The sequence below is a fragment of the Leptopilina heterotoma genome, unplaced genomic scaffold, assembly GCF_015476425.1.
Source record: "Leptopilina heterotoma isolate Lh14 unplaced genomic scaffold, ASM1547642v1 Lhet_42, whole genome shotgun sequence".
Taxonomy (NCBI): domain Eukaryota; kingdom Metazoa; phylum Arthropoda; class Insecta; order Hymenoptera; family Figitidae; genus Leptopilina; species Leptopilina heterotoma.
In genome coordinates this window covers 3,026,835-3,045,320 of record NW_025111078.1, presented here as the reverse complement: position 1 = coordinate 3,045,320, position 18,486 = coordinate 3,026,835, and the positions used below count along the sequence as shown (strand labels likewise).

Here is an 18,486-nt window from a genome sequence, read left to right as displayed (position 1 = left end):
CTGAAAATACAAGAAGTAAGTTGTCAGTAAAATAGTTATATATATATATATGAACAGTAATTCCGTGTTAATATTATAAAACACATGCTTGACCGCAAAAAGGTTTCTAAGTCAGTTAGGTCCGCGTTATCACACTAACATAGAATTTAATAAGTACTTCTTTAACATTTACAAGACATTATTTTCAACGATGAATATTTTTACTTCAAAAAAGAACATGAAAAATAATACATAATTCAATTTTTCTGTTTCTAATCTTCAATCACCAAAAAATTAAATTTCGAAACTTGTAATTTTAAATCTTTCAGTTTGAATAAAAATAAAATTAAAAAAAAAAATAAATAAAAAAAAATTTTTTATAATAATAATAAATTATAAAAAAACGAAAAAACGACATTTTAAAATAATCCACTAATAAAATTTATTATCATTATCTATATTTTGATTAACTATTTTAAAATGTCTTTTATTGCGGAATGATTAAGTATACAAATTATCAGTTTGGTATTATATATTACAAATTATAATCTGAAAGCCTCGAGGGATGTGAATATATATTTATATGTAAATGTGTATATATATATATATGTTTATAGTAACGTGTATTATTCGAATCAGACAAATAATCTTCTGTATAACTGACTAGTTAACTCTTTAACTAAACACTTGATATTTACCCATTCTACCATGGAAGAAAATTTATTGTCTCGTTAAACTCCACAAGATATTGTGAAGAAAAGGTATTAACCTACTTAAGATAATTAAAATACAAAGGTCAACACTTCATATCTATTCTCTCTCACTTGCAACATTTATGTAACGAGTAAATAAATGATAACTCGATTTTATGAATTTTCTTTTACTGTTTCAGTTATTTATTAAAAAAAAAAATATATGTTCCCATTCTAGGTTTTATGTATTTATATTTTATAACTATGTATACTGCATATATAACTATTTTTAGTTATGTATCTCTCTCTCTCTCTCTCTCTATTCTATTCTCTGTCTATTAATACAGATATTTATCTTATATCTATATTATATAGATATAAATATATATATAATTATTTTATTTTATTTATTCAAAAAAAAGTTTCTATGTGTAACAATATACATAAGTAAAATGCTTTTCATCAATTCAATTCAATTCAATTCAATTATTTAAAAAAAAAAAAATTAAATAAAATTGTTCGTAAAAATTCAATTCTTTACATAAATAATATAAAATTCTTCTAAGAAATTGAATTATTTTTTAAAAAATTAATAAATTCTTTATAAGAATTAAATTTTGAGAAACATTCAATTATATTTGAAATTTTAGCCAGTAATTATAAAATTATTATTTATACATATTTTTTATTTATATTTATATATGTAAATTTATTATATTCGCTCCTCGTGTTTGTGACCGAACATAAGAAAATACAGTTATGGTGAAATTTTACCAGTCACTTATTACCTGAAGCAATAATATTTTTACGAGTATAGCTTCGTTCTGCAAAATGTCTACCCATATAGTTTTACGCGTAAACGTTGCGGAGGCATTAGGATATCTATTAAGCAATGACAGCGAAACGTTAAATGTAGGTACCCGATGGTCATTCAAGTGTATATCGTATATACAAAATAATCGCTAACCGCAACATATTATATTATATAAATATATATAAAGAAATTATATTGTATAAAATAGATTTATACAATATAATAATTATTATAACGATTTTATCTGGAATTTTAGTGAATTAAAATTTTTTTTCTATTTTATAAAGTAATAAAATAGAAAAATAGAAATTCATCCTGGAGTAAAATTAACAAAAAGTAGTCATTTTTAGTAAAAAACAACAAAAATTTGATTTAAATTTCAAATTTATTTACAAAATACCAATAACTTATTGCTTAAATAAAATTGCAAAAATATAAATAATAAAAAGAGTGACTCACTTGTGATATTGGGTTTGAAGAAAATTGAATTCTTGCTTTATTTGATCACAGGACTCGGTTACTGAAAATTTAAACGGTTGCCCATGCTGTGGAGGGACCTGCAACAGAAAAGAAAGAAAATTCAATTGGCAAAGTTTTATATATATATATATGTGCATAGAACGAATTGTACAAAATAGTAAACGAAAAATGGATATTTCGAAAAAAATGCGAGAAAATCGAATTGTTTCTTTTTACAACAACATTTTGTTTCTATAATAATAATACGAGTTGCATTTTTCTTCTATATTGATATACGGAAAGAAAAATTGAAACGAAAAAAAATGGGTAAATAAATAAAAATAAAAAATAAACAAAAACAAGTTGTAGGTATATTTTTTTTATAATTTTGGTGCTCATTTCATGAACACTTTACTTCCTCATAGAGATAAAAATCATAGAAATATATGAATAACTTTTTATAAATATGGTAAAAGTGATTGAATTTTGAGTCAATCAATGTATTTTTAAATATACACTACAAGATAGTTACAATAATTTAATAGTTAAATAAAAATTTTCAAATACAGTAAAGTGTTAATATAACTGTTTTAAAAATAAAATTTATCTACATTTTTAAACTAGATGTGTAAAGAAAGTAGTAGTATGCTAATTATCGTATGCTATGTAATAATAAATAATTATTAATAAGACAGAAGCTTGTTAATCAAAATAAAACAGATGACTCAGGTTATATGTGATGAATATTTATGCGCCAACACCGATTTTGTTTCTTTTTTCTTTTTTTTATTTGTGTATTCCCGTTTCCTGAAAGTGGCTGTATAAGCAGAAAGGTAGTACGAAACGATCGCTTGCACGCAACATGTGTGTGGAAAGGCAAAAACCATGAAACTGAGGTAATAAAATTCCCCTGTTCAAGTAATAGGTCATTTCCTTTATTCCAAAATGTTTCGCATAACGACTCATGTGGATTACAATGAAAAAATTTTATAATTTAATTCTCTCTTTATTAATATTCTTAATGACATGAATATACTTAACGGCAAAAGTCACCTTTCTGTGATTGGCAATAATTTTCAATTGTAAAATAAGAAGAAGAACAGAAACTGGAACAAGAACAAGAAAAAGAACAAGAAGAAGAAAAAAAATTGGAACAAGAGCAATAAAAGCAACAAGAAGAACAAGAATAGGAACAAGAAGAAGAACAAGAAAAGGAACAAGAATAGGAACAAGGAACAAGAAGAAGAACAAGAAAAGGAACAAGAATAGGAACAAGAACAAGAATAGTAACAAGAACAAGAATAAAAAACAAGAACAGGAACAAGAACAAGAAAAGGAACGAGAACAAGAATAGGCACAAGAACAAAAAGAGAAACAGGAACAAGAAAAGGAACAAGAACAAAAAGAGAAACAGGAACAACAAGAACAAGAAAACGAACAAGAAAACGAACAAGAAGAAGAACAAGAATAGGAACAAGAAAGAGGACAATAATTGGAACAAGAACAAGAAAAGAAACGAGAACAAATATAAGAGCAGGAACAAGAAGAACAAGAATTGGAACAAGAACAAGAACAAGAACAAGAACAAGAACAAGAACAAGAACAAGAACAAGAACAAGAACAAGAACAAGAACAAGAACAAGAACAAGAACAAGAACAAGAACAAGAACAAGAATAAGAACAAGAATAAGAAGAAGAATAGGATGACGATCAAGAAAAGAAACAAGAAGAAGAACAAGAACAAGAAACGGAACAAAAACAAGAAGAGGAACAGGAAGATCGAGAAAAAAAGAAGAAAAATAGAAAGAAAAGCAAAATGAGTCAGAAAATAGAACAAAGTTAAGGAAGTTCTCAAGAAAAATTGCAAGAAACCAAAAATTGTTAACATCATCATTGCAAAATGCAATAATACTTCTGAAAATGCTAAAAACTAATTGTTCCATTAAAGTTAATGTTTGCAGAAAGTGTTCATTTACCGGTCAGTAATCTTGGCTGCTAACTGTATACATGTATACACACCCACGCGGTCTATTTTCATGTCTTGAAATTGGCAAGCATTCACCGCCAGTGTAAATAATCGTCGGATCTCGCGGCTTGGGAAGTTTATACTCTAGCCTCGTGTGATTTAGAACGTTGGCAATATTTAGTACATTCGCCGCATAAATAACGGAAATCGTGCAACGAGACTCGAATTCCTATCTACGATCGCCAACCCCTTTCTCCTTCGTTTCGTGTATATATCAGAAATTGCCAACTTATCCAAACAAAGGAAGCACGTTTAAGTGAAATAAAAGAAGGGAAAAAAACAAAAAAGAACCAAAAAAACTGAAAAGAAGAAAAAAACAAAAAAGAAGCAAAAAAACAAAAAAAAAAAAAGAATGTAATACAATAAAAAATAAAGTGCACTGTGCACTCCTTAAAATTCGGGGAAAAGTGATTACTTCTGTTATTTTTCGAAACAAAATGATAATATTAATTTTCGCATCAATTTGGTACCGGATTCGATTTAATTCAGTACGAATTCGTTTCAATTTGGTACCAAATGTATAGTCACATTATCAAGTCGATTTAATTTAGTACCAAATGTATCCACATTACCAATTCGATTTAATTTGGTACCAAATTCATCCACATTAACAATTCGATTTAATTTGATACCAAATGTTTCCACATTTGGTACCATGGTACCTATAATTAAATCGAATTGGTTTTGAATTTGGTACCAAATGTATTCACATTAACAATTCCGATTTAATTTGGTACCAAATTAAATCGAATTGGTACTGAATTTGGTACCAAATGTATCCACATTTGGAACTAAATTAAATAAAATTGGTTCTGAATTTGGTACCAAATGTATCCACATTAACAATTCGATTTAAGTACCAAATGTATTCACATTTGGTACCAAATTAAATCAAATTGGTACTGAATTTGGTACCAAATGTATCCACATTTGGTACTAAATTAAATAAAATTGGTTCTGAATTTGGTACCAAATTAAATCAAATTGGTTCTGAATTTGGTACCAAATGTATCCACATTAACAATTCGATTTAAGTACCAAATGTATTCACATTTGGTACCAAATTAAATCAAATTGGTACTGAATTTGGTACCAAATGCATTGACATTAACAATTCGATTATTTCATTTGCTAATAAATGTTTCCACAATTGGTACAAAATTAAATCGAATTGGTATTAAATTTGTTATCAATTTGGTACCAGAAAGATCCATTTTTTTTTATCAAATTTCAGGCCGCGAAATAATTTACAATTTTTATACTAAAAATGTGCGGTATTTTGTTGCAATATTTAAGAAGAGAAGTTGAAAAAGTCGTAATTTTTGAAAAGTAGTTGAAAAAAGAAAACAAAACATCATAATATCCGAGGCCTACTGAAATTTCGATACTTTTCCATTATGAAAAAAAAAAATCGACGATCAAAAAGTTTCCAAGTTAGAAAATTGCGTTTAAAAGAAAAAGAAAAAGCTTCAAATGGTTGAGAGCTAAAATGGTTATTTTAGTTTATGGTTGATGTTCCATTCTCCTTTTTTTCCAGTGAATGATCCGATTGGCAGGAAGTTGGAAGCCAGGCACTTAAGAGGTTTGAGCGCATGAAACTGTGGCAATGGATATTACGATGTTCTTTAAAAGGCCAAGAACAGTTGCCAAACAGAGGGGGCAGTGGATGGAGAAGAAAAACGGAGAGGGAGAGTAGAGAAAAAGAGAAAAAAGGAGGAAAAGAAAGAAGAAGAGAAAGAGAAAAAAAGAAAGAGAATAGAGAAAAAAAGGGAGAGAATAGAGGAAAAAAGAGAGAAAAAGAGAGAGAATAGAAGAAAGAAGGGAGAGAAAGAGAGAAGAAGAGAAAAAGGGAGAGAATAGAGGAAAGAAGGGAGAGAAAGAGAGAAGAAGAGAAAAAGAGAGAGAATAGAGGAAAGAAAGAGAAAAAAGACACAGCCAGGTTTGTGCCAAGATAGGCGGGGGAATTCCACCGACCGAACTGGAACATCGTCGTGATGGGCGTTGAAGCGAACCGTAAAAGTCGCATTATGACCGGTAGCGATGTTACCTGCTTGCCTGCCTACTTGCCGGTAATAACGTTACGAGCGTATTATCGATCGTTTTGCACGTCGTGCTTGGCAAAGCAGACACGACAACGTTCTCGGGAGTCTCATAAAAGCCGGATAGGTATACGAGAACGTATGTGAGTACAGCGAATACCTGTGTCGTCGCTTAGCGACGTAATACTATAACGCCTGGTCTTGTTGAAAGTGCATTGCCATCGCAACCATGATACATCTTCCTCACACCTATTCCAAGAATTCACTATACTATACACACTCCCTCTCTTCCATTTCAACAGATTTATCTTAGACTTCTGATTTTCCAAACAGCAGCAAAAACATCAACTTCCCAAACAAAAGTAAACATCATAGTAGAGAGAATGTTGAGGTAGCTTCGGAAAATACATCGTATCAAGATTTATAGACGAGATTCTATATACCATTTACGATGAGTGCACATGTGCGGATTATTCACTTTTATTCAATTATCGACTGTGGCAACTGTTAATCAATGTTTCTATACGGAGAGAATTTTTATTCAATTATCATTGAATTTTTATTGAATCCAAATTCAATAATATTTGGAATATATTCAATATTGTAATTTTAAATTTCTTAAAACTAGTTTCAATTTAAGTAACAGAGGTTCTACTTCTTTGGAACGTGCAGACGTTTATCCTGTTTTAAAATTTTCAACTTCAAAAAAATTATGCTTATCCTCAACATAATGATGCTTCAAAGGATTTAGTATCCATAACTACTGTTGGTATACTAAGTCCTCGATTTGTTTTTTGGAATAGAATTTGGAAATTATGGTTCATCAAATACTGAACCATTAGCAAAAAATTTAGTAATTCTTAATCCATTAGAAAGAGTAAAAAAAAGTGGCTTTTGTTGAACTGCTTTTACGAAGTTTTGGACCATCCGTATTAGGAGTATTTGAGGCATCATTTTCAGACTAATTTACAAAAGTTGGTACAGAAGAAAAAGAAACTTTAGGACTATACTTTACCAATTAGGAAAAGGAGCAAAAGTAGCTTTTTTTTGCACTTCCAGGACCTATTTCAGCATTCGTATCAAAAGTATTTTTGACTGAAGCATCATTTCTAAAATTAGGACCAAATACTCAAAAGTGTTACTGACTTGAACCATTCGAAAAAGTAAGAAAAAAAGTAGCATTTGTTGAACTACTTCCACAAAGTTTTGAAGTATCCTAGAACTTGATACAGAAGAAATTTTAGGACTACTTTACCAATTAGAAGAAGGAGCAAAAGTAGCTTTTGTTGCACTTCCAGGACCTATTGAAGCATCCGTATCAAAAGTATTTTTGACTTAAAGCATCATCTCTAAAATTAGGACCAAATATTCGATAGTGTTTGGTACAGCATCAATTTGAGTGCAGCATCGAAGAACAATTTCTAGTACAGCAGCATCTTTAGCAGCATAGTTAACAATTAGGAAAAATAGCAAAAGCAAAAAAGGCAAAAAGTAATAATGTAAACAAAAAAAGTTACAAATTGAATATGTCTGCTTTTTAACTTTTTTTCCTCCCTGTATTTCATTGTCGATTTTTTTTTTCTAAAGGAAGAAAAAGAGACTATTTTCAAATGGAACTATGTGTGTATATTTACAGAAATGCTCGTGTCGAATGCAACAATTCTATATTCGTGTGAGAACGAGTACGCCACAGCAAAAGCCAATAAATAAATTGGATTGCCGTGAGCGGCTTTGCAGGAACAAATGGGATCAGCGATTTTGCCAATCAGCAGGGTTGCCAATCCTCTACTCTCTCTCTCTTTCTCTCTCTCTGACTATGAGTCGACGTTGTTTTTCGATCTGCTTATATACCCTTCGCAATATCTTCCATCCCACTACTCTTCTCTCACTCTATAACACACATTCTGAGTCGTGTGTAATACGCTCAGCCAAGCGATAACCAATGCATTTACACGTGTTCAATTTTGCCCGAGGCACACTACAGTATTCTCTAAAGTCGAGGTAAAGCGACAAACGACTCAACAGTAACGGCGATGCCGACGTGTCGATGCTCTCCTTCAATATAGTCAATTCAATCGCGAAATTGAGTTCCAATTTCTCATTTAGGTTCGATATTTGCCCAACTTCATTGATTGGAAGGAGAATAAATTTCTTCTGATGATTATTTTTTGGAAGAAATAATCCATAATCATTAGATTTGATTTGTTTGTTGTTTTTTTGGTACCCCTACCGGAAATTTGACATCAGATTTTAAAAATTCAAAATGGCGGACCCAATATGGCGGACGAATTTTCAAAAACTCAACTAATTCGCTGGAAAATTGTTACTCGGGGGTTTCTGGGGTCGCTGATTACGATTCTGAGATCGGTTTTTCGAAATTAAAAATGGCGGACCCAATATGGCGGACAAACTTTTAAAAACTTAACTAATTCGCTAGAAAATCGTTACTCGGGGGCTTCTGGGGTCGCTGATTACGAATCTGAGATCGGTTTTTCAAAATTAAAAATGGCGGACCCAATATGGCAAACGAATTTTCAAAAACTGAACTAATTCGCTGGAAGATTGTTACTCGGGGGTTTCTGGGGTCGCTGATTACGAATTTGACATCAGATTTTAAAAATTCAAAATAGTGGATCCAATATGACAGATAAAATACAATATGGTAGATAAAATCACTAATAAATAATTAGATGGCGAAAAATTGAAAATAATAATAATAATAATAATAATAATAATAATAATAATAATAATGAAAAATAGAGGAAGTGAAGCCTTGTCTATAGATTAAAAAAAAGAGAGAGAGGGGGGGGTGGTGGTGAATTTTCGCGCAACCAATTTTCCATCAAAAAGTGATGCGGCGTGAGCGAATCATTGTCTGACGAATAATAATGAGCGATACGAGTTCTCATCCCTCTTTTCCGTCAATCAGCGTCCTTTACCATGTTGCTGATTTAATTATCCGATAACCCGATACCAGCCCCTGCTCGCATCATACTCCCCTTTCTATGGTTCTTCCCCCTTCCCTCGATCACGCTCTCTTTTTTTTTTTATCACGATAGCAATAATGCGGTCATCCCTGCATCCTGTGGATTGTGTGAATGCCACATATTCGAGGTAATATGACTGTGCGAAGGGAATGCTAAATGGCTCATTTGTAATCACTGCGTTCCATTGTTTGCACAAGGTAATTTATTTTCATAATTAATTTTTCTCTCTGGGCAAAAATTTTTTTTTTTCTACCCTCTTTTTTTTCGGATTGATTGATTGATTGTAAACGTAAATAATTTTAGTTTTTGGTGATTTTTTTATAATTTATTTTTAGTAATATTTTTTAATAATTTTTGTTTTTTTACGTTTTTGTACTTTTTTTCTTACTTTTATTTACTTTTATTTACTTTTTTGTACTTTTTTTTACTTTTTTTACACTTTTTTTAAAACTATTTTTTATTATTTCTTACTTATTACTAAAAAAAATAGTAAAGCAATAATGTTACTATTGGTTGAAAATTTTATTTAAAGTATTTTTTTTTTAAATACACATTTCCAAAGACAAAATTAATCCGCCCTTTTTACAGGATTAGAAAAAATATGTTTAAAGTTTTTTTCTTTTTATATATATATATATCGGCAATTCATTACATTCTTAAATAAAATGAAGTAAAATTTATTCAGTCTTTATGATCAAATGAAACGGGCTTTATAACCCAATGAAAAAGAGCCATAACAGTGGATCGTAACTTTCTAAAAATGTAAAATACCTAGTTAGAAGTATACTGTTTACAGCTATTACTGTGGGATTTATTGCTTTCGGTTTAGTTGAAAAAAAAAACAGAATGAAGGAAAAACAGAAAAATTATTTTTACACATTTACAATTTTTATTACCTTCAACTATACTTTGAAGGAGAAATAAAAAATTTAATCCATAAAACAGGGGATTACGAACCTGGCAGATGCAATTTTATATGGTAAAAAAAATTATTTATTTAGAGGCTTAAAAATTCATTGTTCTTAAAGCAATTTTTTTTTATGTTTTATGTGGCAATTAAAAAATTCACTTGTTACGCTCAGATTTTTAAAGAAAAACAGGAAATTTTATTAATTAAAATAATTTTCTTTGATTGGGAAAATTTATTAATTTATATGCTTCGTATATATTTTTAGAATTGTTTTTCTTGGGTAATAATATAATTTTTATTCTCTCTGTTTATAAATATATATATATATTCAGTGATTATTAGGATTCATTATTTCCCTTGGGACTAACTGACTCAACGTCGTTGAATTTTCAAAGTACAACTGATATATTTGCATAAGCAATGCATTTTGATTCGTAACCCTACATTCTATTCGGAATGGGAATGACATAAATAATGCATGACATAATGATCGTCAATGGGATTTTGCATAGCTTCAATCCACTCTCAAAATGTGCCTCGCTTTTCCCGACAATCCCCCCGCTGCCACCTTCCCATTATCCCTTATATACATGTTCTACTAGAATACGGAAACCATATAGTAATCCAATCGAATCGTTCACAATTACCTGTATTCTCGTTTCTCCTCCTCTCACTATATATTATATTACCACAATTATATTCTCTTTTGACTCTCGAAGATCGTAATTCACATTATATATATAAGTATATACATTCGATAATAATAATTATTTTAATTAATTGTAATCTATTCTTACTAATTGTAATTCATTATAATTAATTGTAATCAATTATGATAATTAATTGTAATTAACTGTAATTAAGTGTAATCAATTATAATTAATTGTAATTATAATAATTGAATGTTAAAAAAATTATAATAAACAGATTCTAAGAATTAGTTTTTAAAAATAGTTTGATATATTTTTTCGAAAATAATTGAAGAATTTTTGTACAATTTAAAAAACCAAATTAATTTTTTTTTTTTTTTATAAAATTTATTGAAAATTGTTGAGCATGATTTTTTTCTCCAAAAAGGTTAAAAATAATTCTAAAAACTATTATTATTTTTTGTCATGTATTCGAATTTTTACAATTATTCAAAATTATTTTTCCAAATAATAAAATTTTTCTTCACGAGAATTCAAAAAAGAGCGTAGCGTCTGGGCGAGCCTTTTTTTCCCCTATGTCTATACAACTGTTTTTTAACCTCTAACGTACTGTTAATTAAACATTGATAAAAAAAAAATAAATAAATAAAAAGAAGAGAAAAATTAAAAATTAAATTAATTATATATTAATATAATAATTATATATTATATATAATTATATATTAATATTAAATTAAAAAAAAAGTAATTATTTTTTTCCGCACATAAAATTTGTTCTACAATATATAATTTAGTAGTATAACATTTATAAAAGAGGATGTAAAAAAATGTGCTAGTTTTTTAATTTATAATGGAAAAAAGCTTTTCTCTCTCGCGCGTTGTAAAATAAATTTACTGCAATTTCATTAAATGTGAATATCAGTGACAGCATGTCGAAGGAAGTACTCAGCTCGGCATATATTAAACGAGCTGCATAGCATGCAAGTATATTATGAACAGTCTTTTGTTCTTGGCTTTTGTATATATATATATATATATTGTATATTTTGTATATATATATATATATATATATATATATTGATGTACATATAGACACACATTTATATATAGATACACACACAAATATATTTTATATATATATAAACTCCAGACGCATATCGTCATTTCAGCACGCAGGAACTAAAAGCACCTGACACCCTGCGGCCCTCACTGGCCACTCGCGCGTAGATTTTGCGATATAATTCTACCACAGCGTGTCAGTTTAACCCTATGAGCAATTAAGGTGATACGATCGCTTTTGTGAAATAACGTCACACTGTGTTGGTCAATGTTTCACGAGAGAACATATAACCAAGTATATATAGTTATATAGATATTAGTATACATGTATATACCATATGAGTTAATTCCACGCACGCAAACTTGTGTATTTTTTTAATTCAAAAAAAAATATATATATATATATATATATATATATATATATATATATATATATATATATATATATAGCCATAAATAAAAGAGTTTCTTTAATAGAAAAATTGTGAGACTCATTTTATTCATTTTTATATAAATATTGGAATACTTTTTCCTACATTTTACTTATACGTTTTATAAATGACTTGAAAAAGAAATTTGTTAGTTTTTAAAATTACAATTTTTGATAGGTTGGGGCCAGGGTTGACCCAAGATTAGTAAAGTCATCATCATACTTTTTAGACCTAATTTTTGTCGATAAATACTTTTCCAGGCCTAATTTTTGGCGATTAATACTTTAGTATAGACCTAATTGTTTGGCATTGAATATATGTTTGTAGACCTAATTTTTGGCTTTAAATACTTTTTAGACCTAATTTCTGTCGATAAATACTTAATAGACCTAATTATTGACTTTAAATACCCAATTTTTTGCGATAAAAAATTTAGTGTACCTAATTTTTATCTTTGAATATTTTTGTAGACTTCATTTTGGGCTTTAAATATAATTTTGTAGACCAAATTGTGTCTTTAAAAACATTTGTAGACCTAATTTTTGGCGATAAATATACGTTTATCGACAAAAATTAGATCTATTAAAGTATTTAAAGCCAAAAATTAGGTCTATTAATATTTTTTAGACCTCATTTTTAGCGATAGATACTTTTGTAGACCTAATTTTATTTTTTAATTTTTTTTTCAGTAAATACTTTGAAGATCTTACTTTTGGCGATAAATACTTTTCCAGAGTTAATTTTTTGTCTTTAAATATTTTGTAACTTAATTTGTGTTTTTAAATACTTTTGTAGATCTCATTTTTAGATTTAAATATTTTGTAGAACTAATTTTAAGCTTTAAATAATTTTCGAAACCTAATTTATGTCGATAAATACTTTTTCAGACCTAATTTTGGTCAATAAATACTTAAGTAGATGCAATTTTTGGCATTGAATATTTTTGTAGACCTAATTTTTTGCTTTACATACTTTTTAGACCTAATTTTTGGCGATAAATACTTTATTAGACCTAATTTTTGGCACTGAATACTTCTTTGTAGACCTAATTTTTGGGTTTAAATACTTTTCTAGAGCTAATTTTTTAACGATAAATGCTTTAATAGACCTAATTTGTGTCTTTAAATATTTTGTAGACCTAATTTATGTCTTTAAATATTTTTGTAGAACTAATTTTTGGATTTAAATATTTTTGTAGACCTAATTTTAGGTTTTAAATATTTTTGAAATCCTAATCTTTGTCAATAAATACTTTTTCAGACCTAATTTTTGGCATTAAATATTTTTGCAGATCTAATTTTTGTCGATAAATGTATTTATCGACAAAAATCACATCTACAAAAGTATTTACAGATACAAATTAGGTCTACTAAAGTAGATAAAAAAATTATCCCACAAAAATTAGGTCTAAAAAGTATTTAAAGCCAAAAATTAGGTCTACAAAATATTTAATGCCAAAAATTAGGTCTAATAAAGTATTTATAGACAAAAATTAGGTCTACAAAATATTAAATGCTAAAAATTAGGTCTAATAAAGTATTTATAGACAAAAATTAGGTCTACAAAATATTTAATGCCAAAAATTAGGTCTAATAAAGTATTTAAAGCCAAAAATTAGGTCTACAAAATATTTAATGCCAAAAATTAGGTCTAATAAAGTATTTATTGACAAAAATTAGGTCTAAAGAGTATTTAAAGCTAAAAATTAGGACTACGAAATTATTTATCGCCAAAAATTAGGTCTAATAACGTATTTATCGCCGAAAATTAGGCCTGAAAAAGTATTGAAATAAAAAATTATGTCTACGTATAAATACGTATTAAACAGCAACAAATACATATTATACAGCATTAAAGCGGCTCAGCGCAAGATCAAAAAACTAGTTCCTACCAAGAAATTACAAGAATAAAACAAAATTCTTTAAAAAAATAAACTTGCAATAAATTAAGCTGATAAAAGACAGAGATTCGAATCAGACTTAATTAATTCCTAAAGAGGAAGATTATAAAAAGCAGGGAACGAATTAAAAAATGAGAGTGTAAAAAAAAGGAATCAGGGCATGAAATATCTGCGGAGAAAATGAATTTTTGAGGTTAAAAATAAAAAAAAAAAAAAAAAAATAAGGGGACACATTGAGCGAGTGCCGGTAAAAGAGGGAAACAGAAGGCCAGACACGCAAAGAAGCAAGCAGTCAGGCAGGCCGGGCGTAATTAGGAAGCCCGGGGGTCGTGGAGAGTAAATGGACGTGCACCGTTGACTATAGTAATCGAGTCGCTTTATCGCTCTACCCTTCGTTGGTAATTGAGCACGCCCCGAAAAGCCACTCCTGTCGATAATATCCGTTGCGAAACGCGACGAGATCGTAAAAATGTTCCAAAGAATTTCAGGGGAAAAATGCTTTCGCTGAGCCAGCAAACAGTTCAACGATTGACATCGCAGCTTTACCCGCACAGCGCACACAGAGCACATGAGCTATTATTCCTAGTGGAACGAAATGGACTTTTTCCACACAAAAGTACCTTCTCTGTTGAAATCTATTTTAGAACTAAAAAAAAAAGAATGAAAGAAAGAAAGAAGAGGGAGCGAAAAAAATTTTTAGTTTACCTCGAGTTTACGCAAAGAGAAATATTATTCATTCAGAGAAACATTTTTCCTAGTATTTTTTTTCTCCTTTTTAATGTTCCGAATTCTTATTCTGTTTTTTATTTATTCTAAATTTTTTTATTCAATTATTTACCTGAAATTCAGTCAATTTCACTTTTTTTAAATGACAAAACAGTTACTCTTGAGGCAAAAACAAGTGGTTTTAATTTCTCCACTTGAGAACGCCAAGGTCACCACCAGGTGGCGGGAAAAATTCCAAGAAAAATCCAGACTGCCATCTAGCGGTGACCTTGGCGTTCGCAAGTCGAGAGTAGCACCTCTGTATTGAATCTCAAGATATTCCAATAAATAATCGTTATTCTAAAATCATTTTTAATTAAATTTATAATAAAATTGTATAAGAACTAAAAACACTATTTTATGGAGATAAAAATTCAATCGAACACAATTATTTTGAAGGAGAGAATGGAAACGAAAACATGCGGATAAAAAAATAATTTTAATTTACATGAATGTTCACCTTAAAATAAACTATTCTCGCTGTGTTGCGCATATATATTCTGTCTCGAACAAAAGGAACATTAAAGTTGATTACAGGTTTTTTCGAAAAGAAGAAGAAAGAGGACGAAGAAAAAGAAGAAGAAGAAGAAGAGGGAAAAAAAAGAAAAATGATGTATCGCTTGTGAAACAATAACCAGAAGCAGCTTTTGCCACTGGTAAAGTGGCAAACAAGACCACGTGACTGCTCGCGACTATACGTGCGGGCGCACATACGTATGCTAATTCAACGAGAGCGATCGAAAAACGAAGAAAAAGGGAGCCCGGCGAAGTTGACTCGTGATATTTATCTGTCCTGGCGTGTATAGACAAATATGCACATGTGCACGTATACACATATTCACGTGTACAAATATTCACATTTACGCTTATGCGCATGTGTACGTATATTCACATGTGCGCTTATGCACATATACGCGTATATTCACATGTACGCTTATGCACATGTACGTATATTCACATGTGCGCTTATGCGCATATATACGTATATTCACATGTACGCTTATACACATATAAAAATATATTCACATGTGCGCTAATGCACATATACGTATATTCACATGTGCGCTTATGCACATATACGCGAATATACATATATACATTTACGCTTATGCACATGTACGTATATTCACATGTGCGCTTATGCACATATACGTATATTCACATGTACACTTATGCACATACAAAATATATTCACATGTGCGCATAGGCACATATACGCGAATATACACATATACACATAAAAACAAATATACAAAAAAATAAATATACCAGCGACCACTTTATCCCGCGTGTACATCGGCCATTCACCGCATTTTACTTCGAGACTCGTCATTGTGTGCACATGTATATCTACAGGGGGGTGAGGAGAGGGGGGGGGGTCTGCGCTTAACAACGAAACGATCGAAATGTCCCACACAGCTCAGAGTGGGGTCTCTCTTTCTCTCTCTCAGAGACTGTCCGGGCGACGAAAAAAATAAGTGGACTCGAGCAGATAACGTGCACGTAAGCACGAAAGCTCCCATCGAGATAATCCCTCGTTACACTGTGCGCAATTTTGAAAATTAATTGCCACGATATGCAAAGTTTTTCACGTATACATTCGGTTTTTGTTTTTTTTTTCTTTCTATAGTAGTGTATATAAATTGAGCAAAACATTAAAGTACATTAGCCAAAATTCTTTTTTGTGACATTATGGAAAAGTAAAGTAATTTTTACAGCAATTCTTATTAGTAAAGTGGTAAAAAAATTTTTACAGAAACCTGGCCCCATTATGGCTCAATCAGAATTTGGTCAAAATTATACTAAAATAGCAGAAAAATATAGAAAAAATAACCTTGGCTCAACTTGTGTCTATAACCTGGCCCCATCATGGCTCAATCAGAATTTTGATAAAAATCCTTCTAAAATAGCAAAAAAAAAAAAAAAAATATAATCATAACTTAAAAAAAAGAATAAACCATCATGGGGGTTCTGTCAAGTGGATGAAGAATTTAATTAAAACTTTTCACATTCTACTTCCCTAAAAAGCGTGCCAAGATTTTTTTTTTATTCCCCGAGAAATTACTTCTCGACTTCCGACAATTTTCTCTCTAAATTCCAAGTCCTTTCCCTATCCCCCCCCTCTCTCCCTCTCTCTCTCTCTCTCTCTCTCTCTCTCTCTCTCTCTCTCTCTCTCTCTCTCTCTGTCTCTGAAGAACCTCCCTCTTTTTTAATTTTAAAATTCGCTCTCGTCGTTGTCGTCATCGCATTACTTGGCTGCGGGAACAAAACGCGGGGGGCGCGGGCACAACGTCGTCGTCGTCGTCGTCGTCGGCGGAAAAGTTTTACGAGAGCATTTCCCCCTCGATTTAGGAGAGGTTTCTTTTTAGAGTGCTAAACCGAGGACCAAAGTTAAGGGGATTAAACAAATCCTTCGAATCCTTCTCTGACATAATTCACCTTGCTCAAACTTTCTGAAAGTTGCATTTTGATGAAACTCGAGCACGTTTTAATGTAAACTAGTGTCACCAGATAATTAAAGGATTTATCTCTCTTACTCTCTCTCTCTCCCTCTCTCTAGTTTACTCGCTCTTTTTCTCTCAGATTCAAGTAAGTTTTCTCTTTATAAACTAATCTTGAAACAGGACTTTGTTTAAGATTTAAGAGATCAAAAACTCTTCTGCAAGTGAAATTTTCTTTATAATGTTATCTAAGGCAAATGAACGAGAATAAATGCACTTTTAATGTCAAAAGTAAAGCCAAACTAATTAACTTCATTCATTTTTATTTTTAACTTACATTATCATTCATTTCATTTTAATTTATCGTTTTTTAGTCAATAAAAATTTATTTATAAATATTGCAAATAACTGTATTGCCTTCACTCCACTTTTAATTCACATTCACTTCACTCTCACTTTACTTTCATTTCACTCTCACTTCACATTCACTTCACTTTCACTTTACTTTCACCCTCACTTCATTTCTGTTTCACTTTACTTTCACTTCACTTTCATTTTACTTTCACTTTCACTTCACTTTTATTTCACTTCACTTTTATTTTACTTTCACTCTCACGTTACTTTCACTTTACTTTTACTTCCACTTAACTTGACTTTCACTTACACTTCACTTTCATTCTACTTTCACTCTCACTTTACTTTCATTTCATTTTCACTTTACTATCACTTCATTTTCACTTTACTTTTACTTAACTCTCACTTCACTTTCACTTCACTTTCAATGTCACTTTATTTTTGTTAAATCTAACTTTATATACATTCGAAATTTTCTTGAAATTTCAAAGGTGAGTAATTTTTTAAAATTCAGAAGTGAAGTTAAATTCAATAAAAATAAACTGAAACTTGAAAGTAAAGTGAAAGTGACGCAAGAGTGAAATGAAAGTGACAGTGATGTGAAAATAAAGTGTGACTGAAGTGAAAGTAAAGTGAGAGGGAAGTAAAAGTAAAGTGACATTAAATTGAGAGTAAAATAAAAGTGAAGTGAAAGTAAAGTGAAGAGAAAGTGAAATGAAAATAAAATGAGACCGAAGTGAAAAAAAAGGTGAAATGAGACCGAAGTGAAAGTAAAATGAAAGTAAAATAAAAGTGAAGTGAGAGTTAAGTGAACGTAGAGTTAAAGGGAAGTGAGAGTGAAGTGTAACGGAAGTGAAAGTAAAGTAAAAGAGAGGTAAAAGTAAAGTAAAAGTGAATTGATAGGGAAATAAAAATGAAGTGACAGTTAATTCAGAGTAAAATGAAAGTGAAGTGAACGTAAAGTGAAGGGAAAGTGAATT

The 18,486-nt window shown here is 30.1% G+C and overlaps 1 protein-coding gene across 3 annotated transcripts in view; it reads right to left on the bottom strand.

Moving 5' to 3' along the window:
• Window positions 1-18,486, bottom strand: part of LOC122506487 (protein groucho-like) — a 143,759-nt gene that overhangs the window by 72,574 nt on the left and 52,699 nt on the right. For all 3 annotated transcript variants that reach the window (XM_043618700.1, XM_043618703.1, XM_043618701.1), the window contains exon 2: window positions 1,945-2,042. In XM_043618700.1, the coding sequence (XP_043474635.1) occupies window positions 1,945-2,042 (98 nt within the window). The remainder of the gene's footprint in view (window positions 1-1,944; window positions 2,043-18,486) is intronic.